The sequence below is a fragment of the Mya arenaria genome, chromosome 10 (assembly GCF_026914265.1).
Source record: "Mya arenaria isolate MELC-2E11 chromosome 10, ASM2691426v1".
NCBI classification, from domain to species: domain Eukaryota; kingdom Metazoa; phylum Mollusca; class Bivalvia; order Myida; family Myidae; genus Mya; species Mya arenaria.
In genome coordinates, this window is record NC_069131.1 from 47,291,603 (window position 1) to 47,319,574 (window position 27,972).

Here is a 27,972-nt window from a genome sequence, read left to right on the forward strand (position 1 = left end):
TTGTGTTATTAATTATTGATTTTTAGAATAGCGCGCGCGCCAAATTCGATGCAAACATTGTGTTATTTCAGAAATGACGTCGGTGAATTTGTGTCCTAGCCCCGTACGATTTGTGTGAGCCGGCACAATTTTTAAAGCAATGAAAAATATATAATAATGTTCATGTGTATTTGAAACAGTGAAATATCATTTTTGTTTCAATGATAACTTTTTTATAAACCACCGAAAGTAATGTAATAAATCATGATCTTACATTAAAACAAACAATCATCCTCTATGTAGTTTCTTCCACAGATTTTGTAAAAAGATAGCAAACGAAAGACATATAGTTATCAAGTGTGTGTTAGTGCGTCTTCCACTCTGACAATTGAGAATGTTTTTAATCTAACCCGTGACTGTAGTAGGAAGTAGGAAGTTAGAATGCATTTAGTTGAGCATCAAGTAACTGTTTCGAAAACGAATGCATGAATAGTTTTATGCTTGCGAAACAAATGTTTATATCGGATTTATATTCAATATTTGATACAATATGTGTGCATTATTACTGGTACTATGTCTCTGCTTTTCAAGCATAGAAGGACAAAAATTAGAACTACGGAAATCTGAAGCAGAGGTCAATGAGTTTGAGCCGTTGACACTGATGTGTGATACGGACTTTTCATTTTTCAATGAAATAGACTGGATCCGAAACAATAAATCTGAATTGTATACACATTATTGGTGTAAACAGAAGATAGAGTCTGTGCACTATAACATCAGTTGCTTACCGCACCAGCAATATGATATGACCATCAACAACGTAACACGGTTCAATCATGGTGATCGTTGGCATTGCCGTGGAGACAATCATTTTCAAAGCAACGATGTACAAGTGCTCGTCAAAGGTTTGTCTTATACGAATACTCTGAAATAGAATAAAACGCAAAATATTCCTTCAATACTTTAACACCTTCTTTAAAAAAAGACTTTTACAAACTTAAAATTACTAGTATGTTATGGCATTCAAATTAAAATGTGTTAAGCACAAATCTGTGTTACTTTGGTGTGTGTTTTATATCGAAATAAAGGAAAACAAATATTGACAACATGTATAATTGGCGTCAATTGCCACCATAGTAGTAAGGAGGAATAATTATGCAATGACGTTTATGTTTTGCCTTTGAAAACGCAATTGTTATTTTTCTTGAAAACGTATATTCGGTTGTGACTGAACAGCAAAAAGATATTTATTTAAATTCTGTGTACTTAATTTATAAATAATTTTGAAAATGCCTTACTTATTTGGAAACCAGCTTGAGTTTACGTCTGTTATTAATTTAACACGAAACGAGTATAATGTACATGACGCTTGTTTGAACAACTTCAACAGTCCTATCACACATAATTGTTCTCATAATTTGTCATTTTGCTAAATAAAAAATCTATTAAATTTTCTATTTTTCAGTACCTATAACGTCTGTTGAATTGACGCAGCCACTCTCTAAGTTTGTGACTGTTTCTGAAGAAGACAAAGTGTACTTCGAATGTGTTACGTCACCTGGATACCCTGCATCAGTTATCACGTGGTGCAAGGTGACCAATGGGAGTGAAGTTATTATAAGCGCAGACGGTTCTTCAATTGGAGAGTTGAATGACAAGACAATCGTAACAACAAGTTGGTTGGCACTGAACTTCAGAATTTCAGACGATTGGACATTCGTGTACTGCACAGCAAATAACTCTGCGAGAATTTTAACTTCGAGAAATCGTGCTGCTGTTCATGTTCACAAACATAATAAAGAAACAGGTAGGCGTAAAGCATTGTATAAACCTATAAAACAGCTTATACTAATCAGAGAGCGGATTGTTTTATGTTTTATACCAGGGTCGGTTCCAGGATTTGACGTTAGAGGATGGCGTAACTTAGGGGCGTAATCTTTTGACTTGCGCCCTTCCCTCAGCACTGAGTTTATTTGGTTTAACTTGTTTGCAGTGGGGTTTGTAAGTTCTTCCCCAAGACATCTTTAACACTTTTTAGTCCGAAATGGTGCATTTTGTGCGCATTTTATTACTTTGTTCGTATATAATGAAATAAAAAGTAAACTTGGTCGATGATAGGGAGGGCACGCGCTATGTGCCCCCGCACACACTCAACGGCGTACCATGATGAAAATAGTGTGAATACAAATGACTTTTCAGTATTAACCTTTTGGTTTTCAGACAACGTGAAAATGGACAACAGCCGTGACGATCCTACCTTAGCAAAGGCTGCGATTACGTTGTCGACTATAACTGGGACAACATTAGTCTTTTTAATTGTTGGCTATTTTGTTATCAAGAAACTGCGTTCGTCAAAAGGTAGGGACAAAACCTTATCATCAACGATGTAGTGGGATAATTAATGTAAGTCTACAACTAGTGTCGGTTTTCTATTATTGCTATATTTCATTCTCATTTTTTCGTCCGTTTAGTTGTGTATGTTATTTTACAAACGCCATTCAGTTATACCAGTAAAGGTTTACATACAACCTTCTTTTTAGTTTATGAATGTTAGCGTGCACGCATCTTTTAAAAGAGGCACAATTTATGTTACTCTTGATAGATGGAATTTGTTTTGTTTTAATGCATTATTATTTTCGCGGTTATACTAGTAAACGTTAGATTAGATATAAACGTAAATTTCAGCCAATCAACGAGAGAATGTACATACCTCAGAAAGCGTGACTCAAGCAAACGGTAACGAATAGCATAGTTTTTGTACATGTTTTCTGATTCCGCATATGATTCCTAGTGGTTTCTAAAATTTAAACCTTGTTATAAATGCACAGTTAATTACATCCCAAAAGTGATGTTTAAATAGTGTGTGTAACATAATAAATGATATTCAACTTGATTAAAACAATGCGTTGTTGCTGTTAATCTTTTATTCTTACTTGTTTGATACAGTTTTGTTGTGGGGGGTTTTCAGACCAACAAACAGACAACACCAAGAGCACAGTGAATTTGAAGTAACCATTTATCTTTTGTTGTTGTTCATATTTATAAATGTATTGATGCCTTTTCTTCGATGCTTTTCTTCCGATTACTCACGTGACATAAAAAATGGAAATCTTTTATTGATGTTCATTTTAGGGCCAGCACAGAAAAACAGCAGCTACACCACGTCACAAGTGTATGAAAACACAACGCAAAGCGAGCCATGCGAAGATAACAACATGGCGGAAGAATCTTAGAAATGTAATTTGTCATACATTGCCTTTGTTGTTCAACTGCGCTCTTAACGTATGATGAGTGAGCAGTTTTACTATGTGCCATCATGAAACTGTTACAACAAACATTGAGTCTTGCTCAGTTTCAGTTTTATTCCGGAACAAAGCCCAAATGGGTAACAGTTTTATTCAAGAACTTAGCCCAAATGGGTAACAGTTTTATTCAAGAACAAAGCCCAAATGGGTAATAGTTTTAATCAAGAACTAAGCCCAAATGGGTAACAGTTTTATTCAAGAGCGAAGCCCAAATGTGCTTATAGAGTCGAACCCCGTTGGCTCGAACGCGTTTGGCTCGAATTCATCGGTGGCTCGAACTGGGGATTTAGGACCCAATTCATTATAATGAAGGTAAGAATTCCCGCTTGGTTCGAATTTTTCGAGGCTCGAGGTATTTTCGACGGTCCCTAGAATTCTTAGCCAATGAGGTTGGACAGTATGTGATATATGAATGAAAGCGCTGCAAGACTGTCGGTGACGTAACTGAAGCAAGCAAACGCTACCGCAAAGTTCTTTCAAATGAAACGTGATCAAATGATTTCATACAAATGATGAACACTCTTTAAGGTAGATGAAGAAGGATAAATGTGATTATAATAAGCACAAATATATTGGCCCTACTTAATCATGTATCCAATGGCCTACAAGATTTTTAATTCAAATTTCCTAATTTTGAACCGCTTTAAATTAGTTAAATGCATATTCATTATGTTAAAATTGCTTCAATTTATGACGTTGCTTATAACAGTTTCAGTAAGCAATTACATTCCTTCATTTCATTAGGGTCTGTTGAAGCCAATGTCTTTAAAATGCAAATACAATACAAACTATACCCAAGATTCAAGGGACATAATAAAAATATAACTTTAAAATGATGCTCTTTCAAGCCTAAAAATGCCTCCCAGAACATCTATCAACAGAGTCCACATATCTACAAAATTTGTGCTCGAGTTACTTTCTTTGATATAAAAGTGAAAACAAATCTGCATGGTGCTGTGGCATCATACCATGAAAAAAACTAATATCTTTAAAATTTGTTTTCTAGTTTGTTTTTATTATAAAAGTGTTAATAAATCTGCATGGTGCTGAAGAAAAAAAAATAATGTCTTAAATTTCAAACCTGCAGCATTAATTAGCGCCATGTTGTCAAGAATATCTGGACAATTGAATGAAATATGCATGGACCGAAATGACAGCTGGTTTTTCATTGACAAAAGATGCCTTTGAGGCAGTTTTAAGATTATGCTATTCAAAGTATGAGGGTAGTTGGTACAGTTTTCACTCATATTCAGATGATGGCTGATATTTGCTGATAAACATGTATCCTCTTAGCAGCAGGGAATAAGTAAATGACATAGTTTTAATGACCAATATTGGAGATGTGACCTTGACCTCCAAATCCAAAGGGGTCATCTGCTGGTCACCCCAAACCTAAATTTCAAGTTTGAAGGCCATGGGTGCAGACTTTGTCGAGTTGTCACATAGGCAAGCTTTATGCGTTCAATGGTCTGTGACAAATCAATAGGGCTCACCTTCTGGTCAGGCCCAACCCCAAAGTCAAGTTGTTCAAGGGCCATGGGTGCAGGCTTTGTCCAGTCATTATTAGTACAACCTTTTAGCATTCAAGGTCACTGTGACCTTGACTTTTGACCCAATGACCCCTTAAATCAATAGGATCTTCTAATAGTCAGAATTAGCCTCCATGTTGAGTTTGAGGGCCATAGGTGCAGGCATTGTCAACTTATCAGTCAGATGTATGGTTTGACACCTTCCTGTTCAAGGTCACTGTGACCTTTGACCATATTACCCCTAAAATCAAAAGGGGTCATCTACTGGTTAAACCAAACTTTCATGTCAAGTTTCACAATAGGTCTAGGAATTGTAGAGTTATCACCCGGAAAAGCTTTGGTCTACTGTCAGACAGACGCACGTAGCGGCCAACATGTGCAAAGCAATATACTCCTCTTCTTTGAAAGGGGCATAATAAATTGAAATTGATTAAATATTTTTGTTTATTATGTTAATTAACTTACACTACATACAACAAGTACCATTTTGATATTTTCGAATGCTCATTTGGGCAAGTACATGGGTTTTGATCTGACTATGAACATGAAACTACATAGTGATGTTCCCTCCTATCAATTCTAAATTTAAATAACCATGAGAAAAAAAGAATGTTTTCACTACACCATGAATAAATATGTCAAACAAAATAAATGTCAAGTTATTCACGATTAATTTAACACTGTTCTTTTGATGATTTCCGTGCATTCCTGACTGCAGGTTTTTCCCATTTTCCCACACAGTTATTTCATATTGGCCTTACAAGGTCAGATCTTGAGTTGGGTCTTCATTGCTGGACACTATCTCTTTATCTCCACAGAAAACACACTGGTGCAAGTTTCACTGCAACAACTGCAAAAAAGTTACATTATATTCTAACTGAACTCTGCATCAATATTCAATTATTTTTTTATTGGATTTAGGAAATGTCTTTGTTTTAAAGGGTTCATATAAATTAATGCATTTTTTTCAATTTAATGCATTTTCATGCTGGACTCTGACATTGATGGTTAAAACAAAGAAGGCATATGATTTGTGTACAGATTAAACATTATTAATTATAAATGTGTTCTTTAATTAATAGATAAGTGGCAACAATTTCCCCAGTTAAAAAAGCTTACATTTGTATATCTGCAGATTTAATCATTTGCATTTCTTTTGCTTTGATCATTTAAGTCAAATGAGTTAGACATGATAATGCATTAAAATAAGAAATATATTTTTGGGCATCAATCTATAGTGTGTGCCTTCAATCTAGAAATAAATTTCTTCTCAACAGATGCTAAATTATAAAACAATATATAAAACAAGATTTTGATTATGACATACCTGCATAGTTAGTGGTCTCCATAACTGCTCAGAAATGCTCCCTATGACAAACTAAGTGCTGGTGTATGGCTGGGTAATAGTGCTGCTCCAACCAATAGCACAATTCTTCCTACAGGTGGACCAGCTCCTCAATATGGTTTCTGTCATGGCAGTGATAACAGTATGTAACATGCCCTTTTCTACTCTCCAGAGAATGAATCTTCCAATCTAAATTACAAATTTAAGAACAAATATATACATATGCACATGTAATGTTGTTAAAAACAAACCATTTAGATCCCACAAAAATATAAGATTTTATATGAAAATTGAGCCAAATCAAAACATTTAGTCATTTAAAGCTGCACTCTCACAGATTTACTGTTTTTACAACTTTTGTATTTTTTGTCTTGGAATGACCTATTTTTTTGCTAAAATATCTGCAAACCAGTGATAAAAGACTACTGACAAAATATTAGATTGCAGACTTCCATATTTCAGGTCGAAAACAAAGGTTTTATGGCTTAAAGCGTTACTATTAACGGTTTAAGAAAAATGCATAAAACATTTTGAACTTAAATATAAACATTTTCTGACAAATTTATTGTCAGCAATCTTATATGAATTGTTAACATGCATTTTCACATAAATTGGCCCATTCCAAGACAAAAAATAAATAAAGTAGTCAAAACATTCAATCTGTAAGAGTGCTGCACTCTCAGTCACAGATTGAAGGTTTTGACAACTTCTTTTACTTTTTGGCTTGGAAAATGTAAAGCAGTATGAAAACTGATGAAATAAGACTGCTGACAAAAGATAAGATCATGTTTTTTATATTTACATTTGTAACTATTGGTTTTATGGTTAAAAGCATTACTAACGCTTTACTAATAATGAGATTTTTGGCACAGAACATCATCTTTTGACTGTATTAAAATAAGAAAACAGCGTTCCAATATTTTCAGTTGTCTTTTTTGACTGAATTAATATAAGAAAGCAGCGATCCCCTTTTTCCAGTTGTCTGTTATGTCCAGTGTTCAGAAATTCATTACAAGACCAAGAAATAAAAAAAGAGTTGGTAAAACAGACAATCTGTGAGAGTGCAGCTTAAACATATGATATGCATTATCAGCCAAGTGCAGACCTACTCACATCCTGGCTACACAACCAGTACATTCATCAGCTTTACTGATTCGAACCAGGCACATTTATATTGGTAGACTAGCATTTTACCATTCTGTGCTGGCCAGTAAAGTTCTCATTTGAATTAGAATTCAAAATGTATATACCTTTGTTCATTTTTTTTGCCAACTCTGTTTCAACTGAACTTCCTAAATGAATGAGAAGTTTCAAAAAATAATTACAATATCTCAGTAAATACCTGCATTTATGTGTTTCTTGTGCAATATGTCAGCTTTGGTAGGCTCAGGTTTCATTTTGTCCACCTCAATACTTGTAATCTTCTAGTCTGATGTACTGCCATATAATTTTTAAGTCAGGTCAGGCAGCCATTTCAGCTTTGTTCCAGTTGATTTTATCAGATGATGTTAACAATACTAGCCTTGTATCCAGGCACTTCTCAATCTGAAAGTTTACAAAAGAACATGGCCTGTAATATTTAATAAAAAAATCATAATTGTTTACTCCTGGATGATGGGTTCTAAAGTAAACCTTTGAGAAAAGATGCTACTGGTATGGTGCTTGAACCCACGACCATGTGAACACTTGCATGGAGATCTGTCAAACTGAGCTAACTGGGTAACTGATTTTTAGGCAGCTCCCAGCTTGGCTTTACAATTGACAGGTGCATTATACCTTATAGAGACAATAAATCAACACTTGAAGCACTAGTCCAAATAATAGTAACTTAACTGATCTTTTTACAAATTTTGAAATGGCATATCCTTCACATACAATTTTTTTTGTACCAAAAGTGGGTAGCTATTCCGATTGGGATTCCGGGTCAGATAATTATATATATCTAAAATATGAGTTATGTACACAAAAAATAAAAGCTGACGAATTATTATGAGTTTGACGAGTGTTTTTCTTCATTTCATACTGTCAAAACATAATGATATAAACTGTTATACATGAAGATCACCTGCAAGGCTGCGGTGCATAGATTTACATAGATGTAAAATGGTTGTGTTTAAATGCATTAAATGCTTGTTTTGTAAAAAAAATCTTTGCACTTACATGGTAATAACTAAAATACGAATATAAACCTTTAATATCTATTTCAAACATATAATACTTATCTAACTACGATTTCAATATCTTTCAACCCCCACCCTGTTTTGCACAAACCCGATTAGACGTAAGGGATTGGAAGAATCCCATATAACACGTCTATTTTTTTAGACTATTGAAGCATATATATATGTTCTTTTTGGATGGTTGAGACGTTTCAGGTTAAGCAACAATTAAAAAGGCGAAATAATTTTAGTGAATAATCAACTCTGAATTGAAAGTAACATGAAGATGTTGTAGTGAAGGATTTGCCATATATATATATATATATATACATTTTTTTTAATCGTAAATAGAGTCCGTCAACGTACAAATATTTAGACTAAGAGATGTAGATCAGCTAGATGTACCTTCTAGTCCAAATAATTGTACGTTGACAGATTTTTTTAAAGATTTTTGATACAGCAAATCCTTCACGTACAAATTGTTTTGTACGAAAAGTGGGTAGTTATTCCGATCAGGATTCCGGGTTAAAGCATATTGCATCTATAACATATCATAAAAACAACAAATATTACCAGATAATGTTATTTTATATAAATTCCGTAACCAAAAAGTAATATCAAGCAAATAATTATGAGTTTGATGGTTTTTTCTTCATTTCATTCTGTCAAAACATAACAATATATACATGAAGGGCACCTGCAAGACCTGCAGTTCACAATTTTACAACAATCGGATCATTTCGGCCATCAATTGTAACAACTCGCCATCTTCGGTAAGCTTCGAGATAGTCAATCCCTGGCTGAGGTGTTCAGATTGTTCGGCCAAGGCCGAGTTGTTACGATTGTATTATCACGAAGATGGTGGAGGTGGCCGAATTATTACGATTGGGTCAAGTTGTTCCACTTGGCATAATCGTTGTCTGTGTCAGTCAACTTTCCTTTTAATGAAAAGGTGAATAATGTGTTTTAATGCATTAAATGCTTGTTTTTGCAAAATAGCTTTGCACTTCCATGGTAAAATATGAATATAAATCTTTACTTTATTATCCATTTTAACCATAAAATACTTCACTTAATACAATTTCAATATTTTTCAAACACCCCCGCTTTTTGCACAAAACCGTTTAGACGTTCGGGATTGGAAGAATCCCGTATAACACGTCTATTATTTCAGACTAATGTACATGTACCTTCGTGTCCGAAATCGATCACTCCCTGGCAGCTCATTTCTGGATTGTCTCCATCTAAATTTAACATTTTTAGACGCATATATTGATGCCATTTTTGCTTCGATTGATGTTAAAGCAATAGCACTAAATACAGGTCGGTTATTTTGTAGAAGAACGTGTTCGAAGTAACATTCAATTTCATTTCCGCATAATCGCCGCCATATTGTGTATGACTTTAAAAACTACACCCTATAGTCCAAAATAACAATAGGCATAACGTTGACACACTGTGATAGCACGGACCTATAAAGCATGGTTTATAGGTCCATGGTGATAGGTATAATCCAAATAATTTACTCAAACAAATACAATAGTTCGATTGCTGCTGAAAAAAAATCATTTCAAACATAAAAGCTATTTCACAAAATTTTACATGACATGAACTCTTTAACCGCGTATGATTTATTTCTTAATAGCTTTCATTCATAAAATAAGTTCTTTGCCGGGGTTTGCCGGGTCAGTCTTGAATGCCGGGATATGTGTGACGTCACACGGGGTGCAAACATGTGGTGTAGCTTACTATTGGATGTAGGGTAAAATGACTTCGTATGTAAATGCTATACTTTCATTATTTTTCATTATTTTGTTCAATAAAACTCACCAAATTGCAACGGTACAACTATACTAAGAGTAACACGCAATGTTTGTCATAAAAAAGGCAATAACGCGTTAAATACACATAAGCAGGTACTTGACGCCCCACATTCACGTAAGTAGTTCTGTTGCTACGCAGGTGGTGTGTATTAATATATTCATGTTCAATATGTCGTGTCAGGCGACTAGTCGCGTTTCTGAAATACCGCTCTCTAAAGACTGTCGGCTTGCAGCCGACAGTCTAAAAACTGTAATTGATAGAAGCTCAGAATATGCAGACGTTGGAAGAAAATATGAATGTATTTAGTGTAATCAACATTGAAAAATATAATGGCATTTATCTCCCAAGATTAGAACTCCGAGTGTTGTTGGCCCTGACATTTGTTTTACTTACAAAATTGATTATTTATTAATACTGGTAAATAATTGATAAATAGGTTGCTTTTGTTATATAAATTGGTTGCCTTTACAACGTAGGTCATATTTGTTTTTAAGCACATTTTTGACTTCTTTGAATGTCCAATAGGCTTAAAGTAAGAGGAAATTATGTCCCCGATATTATATTCTCTATTTTTAGAAGGTCTGGGCTTGTTTTCCATGGATAGTGTTAATCGGTGTATAACCTAAGAAAAAGAATCTTTATACTTTTGTTGTTTGCAGACGTGGTAATAATGGGTCATTCCCCCGAAGACTTGCAAAATAGTTTAAAATTCTTAGATTCATATTGTGTGGGGGTTAATCTTGATAAAAGTAAGGTTGTTGTGTTAAGGAAATACGGTCCTATTACAAATACAGAAAAGTGGTCATATAATGGTTATAACTTAAAAGCTGTTGACAACTTCAACTACGATGGGACTGTTTTTAACTATAACAAGTTTTATACTGATTGAATCAACACTAGCGGGGAAAGGCTTCTATGCTCTTAATGTTCTTCTTTCAAATTTAACAAACAAGCCTCAGAAACTAGTACGATATGTCAATTATTTTACGCATTTGTATCAACAGTTTTGAATTACAGATGTGAAATTTGGGGTTTGGACACATAAAGAGATTGAATGGGTTCATCTAAAGTTTTGAAAATTATTATTACACGTAAAACAGTCAACATCGCCAATGTCAGTATATGGTGAACTTGGTAGATACTCATTATTTATAGCAAGGTGTACAAGACTTTTATAAAATGTTGGTGTAAAACACTCAATAACGATAATGTTATAGTCAGCACAATGTATAATGGTCTTGAAGCAGACTCTACAAAAGGAAAATCCAATTTGGCTTTTAATGTAAAATAATTGCTGGACTCAGCTGGTTTTTAAAATGTTTGGATTAAACCTAGCTGTGTCGAAGTGAAATATTTCCATTAGGTTTTACAGAACGACTTATTAATCAGTTTAAACAATCTTGGTACAAAGCGATGATTAACAGCCCCGTTTTGTGTACTTCTACACTTTTTAAAATATCTTTCGAACGCTCTGGGTATCTCGATAAATTTAGTTCAAAATATTGAATTCCTTTAACTAAATTGAGACTTTCGACTCACCAGTTAAGTTTTGAAACTGGGCTTTATGGCAACAATAAAATTTCCCATAATCAACGCTATTGCACCATATGACTGTTATAGTTGTGATTTTGAAGATGAGTTTCACTTTGCTTTATGTTTGTAAGGTATTTGATGATCTACGTAGAACATATTTGAAATGAAAATACTTTGTTAGGCCTACCATGATGAAATTCATTGACCTTATGCAATATAAGAACTTTTCCATTTAACTTAATTTGTGCAAATTTATTTCTAAAGGTTTCGTAACCATTTTTACTTAGTTAAGGCTTGCGCTTAGAAGTTAACTCTATTATATTAAAATAATATATACACATATATATATATTTGTCATTTGATGATTTTGTATCTCTTCGTGACAAATTGAATCTCAATAGTTTGCTTTACGCTTGTTTGTCCATCCTCAATGTTAATTTAAACAATATTTAATACTAATTTAATGTGTAAAAAAACTGTTTATTAGTAGTGATCATATTATATATGCCGTGTTTCATATTCAAACGCATGTGTTAGAGTTTTATATATGTTATTTGAATTACTATTTTGATCATGAAATGACGAATACATTTGTGTTCAAATTAATTAATAAAAGTGTTTAATCTTGCACTTGAATATAAAGAAATGAGTTTTTACAAGTTCGACTCTGATAAAATTGTACTGTTTGATATACTAATAAAATCGCAAATATAAATTGTTTTTACTTTGTAGATTAGAGGTATTTAAGTTAGCATTTGTATATTTTAAATACTTTTGCAAACCGTTGATTCCAATCTATACAAAGTGGTCCACTTTAAGATTTATAGTGTTTTGCCCCGAAGACCGTAAGAAACATTAACAGAATAGGGCATGCCGGGTAACAGGACACCATTAGGACTCTTAAATATGTAGTTTTCAGGTGGTGTCAGTATTTGAGTAGCATGACGTTTAGTGGGCGTTAACCGAAAACGTAAGTAATATCCTGACACCATGACTGCATGAAGTGTCAGACTCAAGGTGTAACTGTAATACCTGATGCAAGCATAAGAATGAGTGTGTGTCTTTCGATATTGAGGTGAGTCTATTTTGACAAAAAGGTAAGTGATAATAGTCATTCATGAGAAAAAAACACCTTTGTTTTTGTCGAAATAGACTCGCTCCTCAAAAAACGGACGACGAACAACTTGATGTAACGCTAGCGCCAGTGATGCAAGAAATGTGTGTATAGCGCCAGTGGTGAAAAAGATGTCCGTGAAGCGCCGATGGTGCAAGAGAATTGGGTAGCGCCGGTGGTGCAAGAGATGTGCGTGTAGCGCCGGTGGTGCAATAGATGTGCGTCTTGCATTTGTGGTGCGAGAGATGTGAATATTGCAAAGGTGATGTGAGAGATGTGCCTGGTGCATGGATGGTGCAAGAGATGTGTGTTTTGTAGTGGTGGTGCGAGAGATGTGCGTGGTGCAGTGGTGGTGCAAGACATGTGCGTCTTGCAGTGGTGGTGCAAGAGATGTGCATCTTGCAGTGGTGGTGTAAAAGATGAGCGTGGTGCAGTGGTGGTGCGATGGTTATGCGTCTTGAAGTGGTTGTGCGAGTGATGTGCGTCTTGCAGTAGTGGTGTAAGAGATGTGCGTGGTGCAGTGGTGGTGCGAGAGATGTGCGTCTTGCAGTGGTGGTGCGAGAGAAGGGTGTCCGGCAGTTGTGGTGCGAGAGATGTGTGTCTTGCAGTGGTGGTGTAGGACATGTGCGTCTTGCAGCGGTGGTGCGAGAGATGTGCGTCTTGCAGTGGTGGTGCAAGAGATGTGCGTCTTGCAGTGGTAGTGTTAAAGATGTGCGTCTTGCAGTGGTGGTGCAAGAGATGTGTGTCCTGCAGTGATGGTGCGAGAGATGTGCGTTTTGCAGTGGTGGTGCGAAAGAAGGGTGTCTGGCAGTTGTGGTGCGAGAGATGTGTGTCTTGCAGTGGTGGTGTAAGAAATGTGCGTCTTGCAGTGGTGATGTAAGAGATGTGAGACTTGCAGTGGTGGTGCGAGAGATGTGCGTCTTGCAGTGGTTGTGTGAGAGATGTGCGTGGTGCAGTGGTTGTGCAAGACATGTGCGTGGTGTAGTGGTGGTGCAAGGGATGTGCGTCTTGCAGTGGTGGTGCAAGAGATGTGCGTCTTGCAGTGGTGATTTAAGAGATGTGCGTCTTGTAGTGATGGTGGAAGTGGTGTGTGTCTTGCAATGGTGGTGTAATAGATGTGTGACTTGCAGTGGTGGTGCGAGAGATGTGCGTCTTGCTGTGGTGGTTCAAGAGATGTGCGTCTTGCAGTGGTTGTTCAAGAGATGTGTGTCTAGCGCCGGTGATGCAAATGAGGTGCGTCTATCGGCGTTGGTCCAAGAACTGTGCAAGGGTATACGTATAACACGGATGAAGCAGGAGTTAATTGTATATTTGTTGCATAATGGTACAGAGAAACACACAATAAGCGTCCTAGCACATGCGTATGCTTACGCAGGTTTCGTTCTAGACTAATTTGACCCTTTATATATGTTATCAGTAAGTGTATGTGATCAATGTAGTCGTATCAATACCGACAAGCGTCTTATTATCTGAAATGTATTATGTCCTATATAAAAAATAAATTGATCAGGGTGTGCATTATTTACTTTAAAAATAGATTTTATGCATCCACTTATATCACAGATTCAATGAGATTTTAGAAAAGCGCCCGCGCCAAATTGTAAGCAACCGTAACGTCATTTCAGAAATGACGGAGTTGAATTTGTTTCCAAGTCCACGTTCGCGTTTGATTTGAAAGTGAGAGCGGGTAAATTTTTCAAAACAGTGAAAAATATCAAAATATTATTTCTCTACTTGAACCAGTGAAATGTCATTTTTATTTCACTGATAAATCTCTATAAACCATCGAAAACCATATTATAAATCACTATCTTACACTGAATCAAGAATCACCCTCTATGTAATTTCTTCTACCGATTTTGTAAAAAGATAGCAAACTTAAGACATATAGTTATCAAGTGTGTGTAAGTGCGTCTTCCACTCTGACAAATGAGAAAGTTTTCAATTTAACGCGTGACTGAAGTAGGAAGTAAATACAGAAAGTTGAGCATCAAATAATTATTTAAAAAAACGAATGCATGAATAGTTTTATGCTTGATAATTGAATGTTTATATCGGATTTATAATCAATATTTGATACAATATGTGTGCATTATTATTGGTACTGTTTCTCTGCTTCTCAAGCATAGAAGGACAGATATCTATACTACGAAAGTCTAAAGCAGAGGTCAATGAGTTTGAGCCGTTGGCACTGATGTGTGATACGAACCAACCATTTTTTAGAGTCCATGAAATAGTCTGGATCCGAAACAATAAAACTGAATGGATTTCAGATCGATACTGTTCTCATCAGAAAGAGTCGGTGCACTATAACATCAGTTGTTTACCGTATCGACAATATAATTTGACCATCAACAACGTAACACGGTTCAATCATGGAGATCGTTGGCATTGCCGTGGAGACAATTATTTTCAAAGCAACGATGTACAAGTGCTCGTCAAAGGTTTGTTTGATACAGATACTCTGATATTCAATAAAACACAAACTATTCCTTAAATATTTAACACCTTCTTTAAAAAGGTTTCTACAAACTTAAACTCACTAATATGTAATCGCACTAAAATCGAAATGAGTTAAGTACAAATCTGAGTTGTTGTTTTCAACTTACTTTGGTGTGTGTTTTATATCGAAATTAAGAAAAAATAAATAATTACAACATGTAAAATTGGCCCCAATTGCCACCATAGTAGTAAGGGAGAATAATTATGCAATGGCGTTTGTTTTGCCTTTTAAAACACAATGATTTTTTTTCTTGAAAACATATATTCGGTTGTTGCTGTACATCAAAAAGACATTGATTAAAGTTTCGGTACGTTTTGAAAGTAATTTTGAAATGCCTTACTTATTTGTGAACCAGGATTAGTTTATGTTTGTTATTTATTTAACACGATACGAGTATAATTTACATAACGCTTGTTTGAACAACATTAAGAGTCCTTGTGATAGAAAAATGTATTCAATAGTCGGTAAAATATGAGTTCATCAATATCATTGCTACTGTTTACCTGCGTTTCAAGCATAGAAGGCCAAGCATTTATACTACGGATGTCTGGTGCAGAGGTTAATGAGTTTGAACCGTTGAAACTGATATGTTTTACGATCGTCTCATTTTTAATATATACGAGTGGATACGAAACAATGAACTGAAGTGATTTCATATCGATCAACTGATCAACTGATCAACTGATATAACATCAGTTGTTTACCGTATCGGCAATATACATTGACCATTAACAACGTTACAAGGCTGAACCATGGTGATCGTTGGCATTGCCATGGAGACGTTCGTTTTCGATTAAACAACGATGTACAAGTGCTCGTCAATGGTTTGTCTGATAAAATTAATTTTAAATATAATTAAATACAAACTATTACTAAAGTATTGCTACAAAATTCTCCCATGGCTGTGACGTTTCATTAACTAGACTTTTGCAATTTAAAAGTACTTGTAGGTTGTGGCATTCAACGTGAAATATGTAGGGAACAAAACTGAGTTGTTGTTTTTCACTTTCTATGATGTGTATTTTATAAAAAAAGAAATAAAGGAAATTACGTTTATTGTCTTTGCTTTTGAAAACCAAATTGTTCTCATCCTGAAACATATTTAAAGATTTACGCTGAGCACATTTTCAGTACAAGGGTGACAAAAAAAACCTAGTTTCATCAATGCATCTTCCTGTTAACATTATACGTTATACGTCACATTTTCCTGTTTACATTATACGTCGACTTGATTCTTAATTGATAGTTCTAAATCTGGTAACTGAACAGCAAATATTGACTTCATGAAACAACGTTTTCTTATTCATTCCAGTTGCAATTTCCAACATAACTCTTTCAATTAAAGACCCGTTTGTGAATTAATGAAACAACTTTTGACTTTTCGCATTTCAGTTCCTATTTCCAACATAACTCTTTTAACTGAAGACTCGTATCTAGCTGTACCTGAAAATAAAAGTGCGCGTTTGCAATGTGTGTGCCACGGAGGGATTCCGGCTGGACAAATCATGTGGCTCCACGACAATGGAACACCGAATGACGTCAGTGATGATGTCGTAATACCTGAAAATAACAATGAAACAATTACACACAAGGATAACACAATAGCAACAAAGAGTAACGTTACATTCAAAGCAGTCGCTGCGCATATCGGAACTTCCGTCTACTGCAAGGCCACCAACAACAATGTCAACTGGCTGTACAGCAAGTTTATACTGATCACTGTATTGCGTACGTTTTAAAATATATTTGGTCTGGAAATTGTCTAGTTAATCTAACCTGTACTTTAGGAGAACTGTATTTGTTATTTTTTTCAAAACATACCGTACTTACGTTTTATGTGAACGAGTGTATGGTATATAATGTAACTTGTAAGGTCGTCCATATTTTAACTGCAATTGGGTTAAGGCAAAACGTACAAAAGTACATTATATTCGTCTGCTTTGACTGCACTGTCATTTGTTGGATAAGATATATTTGTATATTTTTACTTTGAAGTACCTTCATCTTCTGTCGAGATAACGCAGCCACGAACGGCATCTGTCACTGCTTACGAAAAGGAGAAATGTCTTTTCGAATGTGTGACGTCACCTGGATTACCCGCGTCGACGATCACGTGGTACAAAATAACCAATGGAAGTGAGGTTGTTCTAATCGCAAATGGTTCATCGATTACGAAGTTAAATAATAAGACAATCGTTTCCAGAAGTTGGTTATCACTGGCCTTCAGCATCGCAGAGGATTGGACATACGTTTATTGCACTGCCAACAACTCTGTGAGGACGTTGACCTCGAGACGTCAAGTTGCAATTCATGTCCATAAGCATGCTCGAATAACGGGTTAGTATAAAGCTAACAAAGCCATGCTAAATTGATGATATGTTCAGCGTCATCTCACTTGTAAGATTTAAGCTGACCTGAGCACAAAGTGCTAAGCTTGAGCTTGTGATAGGGTTATTGTCCGTCGTCCGTTTTCGACATTTTCCTTCAACAACTTCTACTCCGCTGGCGCGAATTCAACTTTGCAGGAATTTTCTTTGGGTTGTCCTCTTCCAAACTCCTTCAATAAAAGTGGTTCCATGCAGAACTCTGGTTGTCATGGCAACCAAAAGGAAAAACCATCTCAAAAACCGCTGACCCGATTCCATAATAATTTCACAGAAATGCTCATTAGGTGACACTGTATCAAATTCCTTCACCTCATGTGTATTCGTATAAAAACATGGTCGCCAGGAGGCGGGGCTTCTTTTCACGATATATGTCTTTATAGAAAACTTTGAAAATATTTTCCTCAGAATCCGCTGGACCTATTTAAAATAATTTCACAGAAAGTGTCATTAGATAACCCTCTATTAAATTACTTCACCCCATGTTGATTCATAAAAAGATCAAGGCCGCCAGGGGAGGGGCTAGTTTTCAATATGTGTCTGTATGGAAAACTTTGTAAAACTTCTCTTCAGTAACCATTGATCTGATTATACATGTATATTCCTTCCTCCCATTGTGATTCATGAAAAACAATTCTTCTTATGGAATTGTTATTGTGAATAAGTTCATAAAGTGAAAATAATACCATAAATTATTGTCAAACAATAAAATAATACATTTAATATACATTATTTATATGTAATGAATATTTATTATAACATGTTTTGTGACAACTCAAACTTAAATACGTGAAGTGTAAGAGTTATGGCCCTTTTAAACCGAAGACATATTTTTTATGTTTTTAAAAGCATGTTTAAAGAACGTGACGTATTATATATCAGTGGGTGTGTACCACATGATACATTGCGTCACAAATGCTACATGGGAAGGTGATATTTTACTTCGAATGAAGACTTTAAACAAAGATAACTCCACTATTTCTTCACCATTTTAAATGAAACATAGCGCAGTCTATGCCGCATACGGATAACCTGTCCGATCAATATCTTTAGAACTAATGTGTAGTGAACATCAAAACAAATCAACATTGAAGTTATGGAAGCCAGAACTAATGTGTAGTAAACATCAAAACAAATCAACATTAAAGTTATGGAAGCCAGAACTAATGTGTAGTGAACATCAAAACAAATCAACATTAAAGTTATGGAAGCCAGAACTTATGTGTAGTAAACATCAAAACAAATCAACATTAAAGTTATGGAAGCCAGAACTTATGTGTAGTTAACATAAAAACAAATATATCAACTTTAAAGTTATGGAAGCCAGGACTAATGTGTAGTAAACATAAAAATAAATAAATATCGACATTAAAGTTATGGAAGCCACAACTACCTTTGTCCAATCAGGTGAGCAATATAGACCCATATTAGCCCTCTTGTTAATTTTCAGAATGACATAACAAGAAAATCAGAAATAAATATCGAGATTGATCATAAAATATAATTTTCAGATATTAAAAAAAGAAAACTGATAACAATTAAGTTATTATTTTTTTCCATTTATCAAATACAATGAGAACTTCCAATTCAAGCTGTCGGTGTATCTAATGTTTTCTATATGACTTTCATTGGTAAAATGCGCATGTGTATATTTGTGTTGTTGTTTTTTAAATTTGAACCTTACGCTTACCATTCAATCATTTAGGTAAGGTTATGAATTTTATAATACACGTTAAAATATATAATACAAATAATGATTAATTCGTGTGTATCATCATCGAGGCAAATATACGTGAATGTTTAACCCGACTACAAGTTACGGTGCGCACAACCATTTTTTTCTTTTATGATTTACTTTTTTCTTTCAGAAAGAAATGATGATTCGACTTTAGCGAAGGCTGCCATTGGGCTTTCGTCTGTCATTGGAACATCATTTGTGTTTTTAATTGTTGGATATTGTATGATCAAGAAAATTCGTTCATTAAAAGGTTAGAAATATATCATATCTTAAAATACGGCTTGCGCCTAATTATTTGTATATGTCTCTATCATGAAAAATGGCATACGATTATTTTACGTAACTTGTCTTTATCATTAATTCCAGCACACCGGATAGGCATTTCCGGTAAATTCAGCCGTGCTGGAAAACTCCATCTGGCATCCCCCCATGCCAGATGAGTCACGCGCTGTGACGTAATACTTTCAATTTTTTTTATTAAACACTTAATGTAACCATAGCTATGAGATTTCAATAGATGAGTTCCATTAACATTAATTTTACAAAAATATTCCTTAAAAACAAAACAAAATAACCTTTAAAAGACGTGATAACGAAGGAACTTATTGACGTATGCAGTGAATACAAATTAATGCGCGTCATGACGTCAGTAAATATCATCGCACGCGCTTTTTGGTAAAATGTACAAAAACGCGCTTTCTTATGTATTTTCTTCACAAACATGTAATTTAAGGGATGCTAGAAAAAAAGCCTCGTTACCTGGCAACGCAGGTGCCCTCGGGTCGGATTTTTCTATCCGGAACGGGAACACATGATAGATACTTATACGATGGCATACGACTACTTCATGTAACTTGCCTGTATCATAAACGACGGCATGCGACTACTTCATGTTACTTGTCTGATTCATAAACGGTGGCATACGACTACTTTATGTTAATGGTCTTATTCATAAACGATGGCATACGACTACTTCATGTTACTTGCGTGTATCATATACGATGGCATACGACTCCTTCATGTTACTTCTCTAATTCATAAACGATGGCATGCGATTACTTCATGTTACTTGTCTTATTCATAAACGATGGCATACGATTACTTCATGTCACCTGCTTGTATCATAAACGATGGCATACGACTACTCCATGCTACTTGTCTTATTCATAAACGATGGCATACGACTACTTCATGTTACTTGTCTCATTCATAAACGATGGCATACCACTACTTCATGTTACTTGCGTGTATCATAATCGATGGCTTACGACTACTCCATGTTACTTGTCTTATTCCTAAACGATGGCATACAACTACTTCATGTTACTTGTCTTACTCATAAACGATGGCATACGACTACTTCATGTTACTCGTCTTATTCATAAACGATGGCATACGACTACTTCATGTTACTTGCGTGTATCATAAACGATGACATACGACTACTTCATGTTACTTGTCTTATTCATAAGCGGTGGCATACGACTACTTCATATTCCTTGTCTTATTTATAAACGATGTCATGCGACTACTTCATGTTACTTGTCTTATTTATAAACGATGTCATACGACTACTTCATGCTACTTCTCTTATTCATAAACGATGGCATACGACTACTTCATATTACTTGTCTGTATCATAGACGATGGCATACGACTACTTCATATTACTTGTCTGTATCATAAACGATGGCATACGACTACTTCATATTACTTGTCTGTATCATAAACGATGGCATACGAATACTTCATGTCACTTGTCTGTATCATAAACGATGGCATACGACTACTTCATGTTACTTGTCTTATTCATAAACGAAGGCATGCGACTACTTCATGTTACTTGCGTGTATAATAAAAGATGGCATACGGATACTCCATGCTACTTCTCTTATTCATAAACGATGGCATACGACTACTTCATGTTACTTGTCGGTATCATAAACGATGGCATACGACTACTTCATGGTACTTGTCTTATTCATAAACGATGGCATACGACTACATTATGTTACTTGTCTTATTCATAAACGATGGCATACGACTACTTCATGTTACTTATCTTATTCATAAACGATGACATACGACAACTTCATGGTACTAGTATTATTCATTAACGATGACATACGACTACTTCATGGTAGTTGTCTTATTCATAAACGATGGCATACGACTACTTCATGTTATTTGTCTTATTCAAAAACGATGGCGTACGACTACTTCATGTTACTTGTCTTATTCATAAACGATGGCATGCGACTACTTCATGTTACTTGTCTTATTCATAAACGATGGCATACGGCTACTTCATGTAACTTGTCTTATTCATAAACGGCTGCATACGACTACTTCATGTTACTTTTCTTATTCATAAACGATGACGTACGACTACTTCATGTTACTTGTCTGTATCATAAACGATGACATACGACTACTTCATTGTACTAGTATTATTCATAAACGATGGCATACGGCTACTTCATGCAACTTGTCTGTATCATGAATGATAATATACGACTACTTCATGTTACTTGTCTTATTCATAAACGATGACATACGACTACTTCATGGTACTTGTCTGTATAATAAACGATGGCATGCGACTACTTCATGTTAATTGTCTTATTCATAAACGATGACATACGACAACTTCATGGTACTTGTCTTATACATGGTACTTGTCTGTATCATAAACGATGACATACGACTACTTCATGGTACTTGTCTATATCATAAACGATGACATACGACTACTTCATGTAACTTGTCTTATTCATAAACGATGACATACGACTACTTCATGGTACTTGTCTTATTCATAAACGATGGCATACGACTACTTAATGTTACTTGTCTTATTCATTAACGATGACATACAACTACTTCATGCTACTTATATGTATCATAAACGATGGCATACGACTACTTCATGCGACTTGTCTGTATCATGAACAATGACATGCGACTACTTCATGCTTCTTTTCTTATTCATAAACGGTGGCATACGACTACTTCATGGTACATGTCTTTATCATAAACGATGGCATACGACTACTTCATGTTACTAGTCTGTATCATAAACGATGGCATACGACTACTTCATGTTACTTGTCTTATTCATTAACGATGGCATGCGACTACTTCATTTTACTTGTCTGTATCATAAACGATGGCAAACGACTACTTCATGTTACTTGTCTCTATCATAAACAATGGCATACGACCACTTCATTGTACATGTCGTAATCATTAACGATAACATACGACTACGTTATGGTACATGTCGTAATCATTAACGATGTCATACGACCACTTAATAGTACATGTCGTAATAATTAACGATAACATACGACTACGTTATGGTTCATGTCGTAATCATTAACGATGGCATATGACCACTCCATGTTACTTGTCTTATTCATAAACGATGGCATACAACTACTTCATGTTACTTGTCTATATCATAAACGATGACATACGACTACTTCATGTAACTTGTCTTATTCATAAACGATGACATACGACTACTTCATGTTACTTGCGTGTTTCATAAACGATGGCATACGACTACTTCATGTTACTTGTCTTATTCATAAACGATGGCATACGACTACTTCATGGTACTTGTCTTATTCATAAACGATGGCATACTACTTCATGCGACTTGTCTGTATCATGAACAATGACATGCGACTACTTCATGCTTCTTTTCTTATTCATAAACGGTGGCATACGACTACTTCATGGTACATGTCTTTATCATAAACGATGGCATACGACCACTTCATGTTACTAGTCTGTATCATAAACGATGGCATACGACTACTTCATGTTACTTGTCTTATTCATTAACGATGGCATGCGACTGCTTCATTTTACTTGTCTGTATCATAAACGATGGCAAACGACTACTTCATGTTACTTGTCTCTATCATAAACGATGGCATACGACCACTTCATGGTACATGTCGTAATCATTAACGATGGCATACGACTACGTTATGGTACATGTCGTAATCATTAACGATGTCATACGACCACTTCATAGTACATGTCGTAATCATTAACGATAACATACGACTACGTTATGGTACATGTCGTAATCATTAACGATGTCATACGACCACTTCATAGTACATGTCGTAATAATTAACGATAACATACGACTACGTTATGGTACATGTCGTAATCATTAACGATGTCATACGACCACTTAATAGTACATGTCGTAATAATTAACGATAACATACGACTACGTTATGGTACATGTCGTAATCATTAACGATGGCATACGACCACTTCATGGTACATGTCGTAATAATTAACGATAACATACGACTACGTTATGGTACATGTCGTAATCATTAACGATGGCATACGACTATTTAAGTTCACTAATGTCTTATTCTTTAACGATATCATGTCATTTTAACAGAAAAGTACCAGTTTAGCCTCCCTTTGACTTTTTACCGTTTCTTTTGAGATACATGTGATCATTTCATGTACTCTGTGTTAATTGGCTTCTTTAATTATTTTCGTTTTTCTCGTCTTGCAAAGGTTATTACATAATTTCCTACAGATTTGTTAAATAAACATAAAAAAATATTCGGTATTGTTTTTGGATGAATATGGGATTTTGATCAATTGCCTAAAACTTTAAAAGTCTTTAAGCTATGTAAGTACATTTATATGTAAGAAAATTTGCATTTGAAGTGATTTACACGATTTTAGCTGGGTTACAAATGTTTGCTCAGATGTACAAGTATTTTTCAGCCAATCCTCAAGAGAATGGACAGAATTCAGGATACGCCAATCGAGCACACGGTATTCATTTTGTTTGGTGTTGAAAATTTCTTTTTCCAAAACACGTAGCTTCTGTAACAAAATGCGTTTGCTTTTAATTTTCTCTACGTACTTTCTTCTTCTGGTTTAAAAAATGATTAAATATTAATGCATATTAAATTGTTTTGATAAAATATATTTTTCAGACAAGAAAAATGACAATAACGGTACCGAATCGAAGTAAGTATTGTCATAAATCTTTATGAATTTAAATTGTTAAATTGTTGCATTGAAGTATCGACTACTATGATAATTTATTGATTGATTTTCCCGATTTCCATCATAATAGCAGTCCGGAACTAGACATGAACATAACTTAATGCTATTGGTTTAAGGGCCATCGCAGAAAGCAGCTACACCACGTTAAAGGTGTATGAAAACACCATGCCGAGCGAGGTTTACGAACCCATACAGGCGACGGAAGCTTCTTAGACATGTGATATGTTATACATTTTTTGTTTTTCAAAGTTTGCTGTAACCAAATGATGATTGTGCAGTTTTACTACGTGTTAACATGAAACTGTATTAACAAACTGTTGACACTAAATAACCAGCCTGGGGAAGATTTGGTAAATCGAGGAACTATATATTATTTTCTGCCAAATTGTTCAAGTTATGTTTGAAGTTGCCGATTGCATTGTTTACCATAAACAAGAAATTGGCATTTCATTGTTACTTAATGATCTTTGTTTATTGCAAACTTATATTTATAACTATAAGCTTTTCATTATTTTCTGTCATTAACTGCTGTGTCATTGCACTTTTTTCATATTCGCGCGCTACTGATTTCGAACTTGAACTGATCATAATAAGACATATAGTAAACGCTTAACATGTTGTACATTTAGTCAAATGACTTAAGGGGAAGCTCGATATCACATGGAATCCCTTAAGACATTGAAGTACACTCAAAGTATTGACTCACGGTGGGGTCAAGCCATATTGCAGTCAATAGCGCGAAATTCTATAACAACAAAGCTCTGAACCATTTCCATCATCCTTATATGTTGCCTTACGAAATTATCCTTAAATGGCATCGGAATTGTTAAATTAATTGCTACGTCGTATTAAGATGCTGACAGTTAAGCCCAGGTCACACCAACATTGCGACCAAGATGGGACCTCTTCTTGATGAAAAGTTCATAGGTCTTTGAATGTGCGTGAAGTTAGCAGCATCGCAGCAAGCTGCCAGCCGCAACAGCAGCTAGCTGCTATGATGCTAACAGCTAGCTACTACATTTTAACTATGAATATAGTAATATATATTTACTGTATACTACTTTAGTTTATCGTTGCATGCTTTCTAGTTGTTTATAGGAATATAAATAGGGGTGAGAAAAAAGGAGATTTTACTGTTTTAGCTTAATCGGTAAAATTTTGCTTACGATATGTTTTTTCATAAGCAGCCCACCAATGCAATCATTTTGATGTGAAAGGCCAATTTCACATCGTACAAAACAGGGGCAACGGGACCATACCAACTAAGTAATCTTTATTCATAGTATCGAAATCGCAATGCCACAAATTTTGCATTGTCTGGCGGATAACCATTATTAATATATATGATAAATGTTTAAAATCCCATGCGGACGACCTAACCCCAAAATTCGACTAAGAGGACAATAATGAAAAGTGTAGGGATGAATTAGGCCACGAGGCCTACACTATGAGTTAATTAGATCGCTGGAGGTTTTAACCTGAGTAGCCAAAAATAGAACCTGAAAATTCGACTAAGGTGACATTAACGGAAAGAAATGTTGAGCATGCATCGCTTAATACTTTCTGATGACTCATGTTCTTAGCATTGACACGTTCGCTTGAAATTATCGTGGTTATTACCATTATGCTAGAGTGGTAGGCATTTGGAATCATTTCAACCTCACATATGATATTGTGTTGGGAAAACTCTGGTCTATGCATAAACATTCCTTTATTCATCGCTAAGGTGTTTGAGCACGCACCATAAAATATTATTTCGGTAAATAAAATGTAAATTATTTGTAAATAATGTATTTTAATTGTATGTATAAAAATTTGAATAGTTGAAATTTGGTCAAAATTACCAAAAAAAGAGAGGGAAGAAAACGCATTTAGATAGTATTTATAACTGAATTCCAGGCATATGCAGAGATCTATTCTACTTGTCAATGGAGAACACTGAGTAGGAGAGTGATTAACACCGGCTAGCAGACAACAGGTTTGAAGCTAAGGGACAGATTTGAAATTCTAGCACAGTTTCGAATTAGAATTGCCCAAAATAAAAGAAGCAGTAGGAAAATAGTACTTGTTCAACAAAAACAATAGCTTTATATTTTTAGGGACAGATATTGCCGAAATTTACCTCCGATAGAAATATGAGATCCCCGATTCGCATCTAACGATGAACAAGCTAGTGATGACCAAAGAGGGCTGTTTCAGTACAGTTTGATTATATTTGTTGAACATGTGATCAATACTGTATTAATCTGAAAGTTTATATAGTGTTTGTTACTCTGATACCAAATTATACCAAAATGTTGAAAAAAAATGAATACAAGATTTTTTCTGGTTGCTTGGGTGATTTCGTTTTAATCAATAATGCTGAAATGGGGTTATAGTGCAATTCAAGTTTAAATAAAATTGTTATTTGGCAATAAATTCCTTTTAAATTTTGTAATTAAATCCAGGAAATGAAACACATTAAAAATATCAAGCTGATCATGGATGGATGGAAGGATGGATCTGGATGGAAATAATAATTAGAATAAATCATTAAGTGTCAATCAACTTTATATGTTATGTTTGTTGTATTTGTTACTTTATTTGAGTAGTGTGCGTTTTCATCGTTGTATTTATTACGCAATGTTAATATTGTGTATATTTATTTGAATGTTTACTAGATCTATAGAAATAGAGAAAATGTAGTGTATTTGCAGTATGACACAACTTACTATGATAGGTATTACATGTATCGTTATTATTTTCTTTTCAGAACTGTTTAAACAGTTATTATGTGCCTTCTCTAAATCATGTATGTATATGTATGCACCACTGTAAATATTTCCATATATTGTGTGTGTCCTTATGGGCCGTATGGCTTATTAGATTTTGAAAATAAACATTCTTCCTTATGTTATACAGTCAAACCCCGTTGGCTCGTAATCGCTTTGCTCGAATCCCTTGTTGGCTCGAACTAGATGTAAAGGACCGATTCCTTAATACTAAAGGTAAACACTCCCGCTTGGCTCGAATTTTCGATGCTCGAAATATTTTCGCAGGTCCCAGGGAGTCCGAGCCATCGGGGTTCGACTGTATGTAATGTGCATTACTCTCGTATAAACACTGCGTAGCAGGTATTTGTCGTATTTGCATATTTAAAAAACAACAACAAAATTGTTAGTCTGAATTAAAGACAAGTTACTTCAGGATTATAAATAGTATGACTTCTGAACATTTGAACCATTTTATCTCATTAATATAGAATGTCTATGTGTTAAACGATTTCTTTGAAGCATGTTTAAAATACATTAATTTTCGTACACAATATAATGTTAAATATGCAATTATCAATTAAAAATTATATTATTGGTATGCTATTAATGTGCTGTAATTGCATATATTTGTATGAACATGTACATATGTTTTCTACTTGTCGCGATTTTGTATGATATACGGCCATATCAGTCTATGATCTTCTGGGAAATAAATGTTCTATTCTGTTCTGTTCTATGTTAATAA

General features: G+C 34.8%; 1 protein-coding gene and 1 long non-coding RNA gene across 6 annotated transcripts; one reads left to right on the forward strand and one right to left on the reverse strand.

Annotated features, from left to right (window-relative positions):
* Positions 1-454: 454 nt before the first annotated feature.
* LOC128206056 (uncharacterized) lies at positions 455-27,950 on the forward strand. 4 transcript variants are annotated; one of them, XR_008256375.1, is made up of 13 exons: positions 455-884; positions 1,445-1,786; positions 2,200-2,337; positions 2,665-2,715; positions 2,948-2,987; positions 3,112-3,596; positions 15,062-15,232; positions 16,684-17,019; positions 17,287-17,628; positions 19,544-19,663; positions 24,187-24,237; positions 24,402-24,435; positions 24,591-27,950. XR_008256375.1 is itself a non-coding variant. In XM_052908188.1 (8 exons), the coding sequence occupies exons 3-8, from the start codon at positions 16,797-16,799 to the stop codon at positions 24,685-24,687; spliced, it is 867 nt and encodes a 288-aa protein (XP_052764148.1). In that variant the 5' UTR covers positions 3,017-3,596; positions 15,062-15,232; positions 16,684-16,796; the 3' UTR covers positions 24,688-27,950. The 4 variants fall into 4 exon arrangements, 1 of the variants encoding a protein (XP_052764148.1); XR_008256374.1 differs by lacking the exon at positions 2,948-2,987 and having other exon boundaries at positions 24,591-24,691; positions 26,374-27,950; XR_008256373.1 differs by lacking the exon at positions 2,948-2,987.
* On the reverse strand, positions 5,244-10,770 carry LOC128206057 (uncharacterized). 2 transcript variants are annotated; one of them, XR_008256377.1, is made up of 4 exons: positions 9,508-10,770; positions 7,501-7,703; positions 6,141-6,280; positions 5,244-5,663 (listed from the first exon to the last, which is right to left on the reverse strand). It is a non-coding gene; the product is annotated as an uncharacterized LOC128206057 (long non-coding RNA). The 2 variants fall into 2 exon arrangements; XR_008256376.1 differs by having other exon boundaries at positions 6,141-6,347.
* Positions 27,951-27,972: the final 22 nt, after the last annotated feature.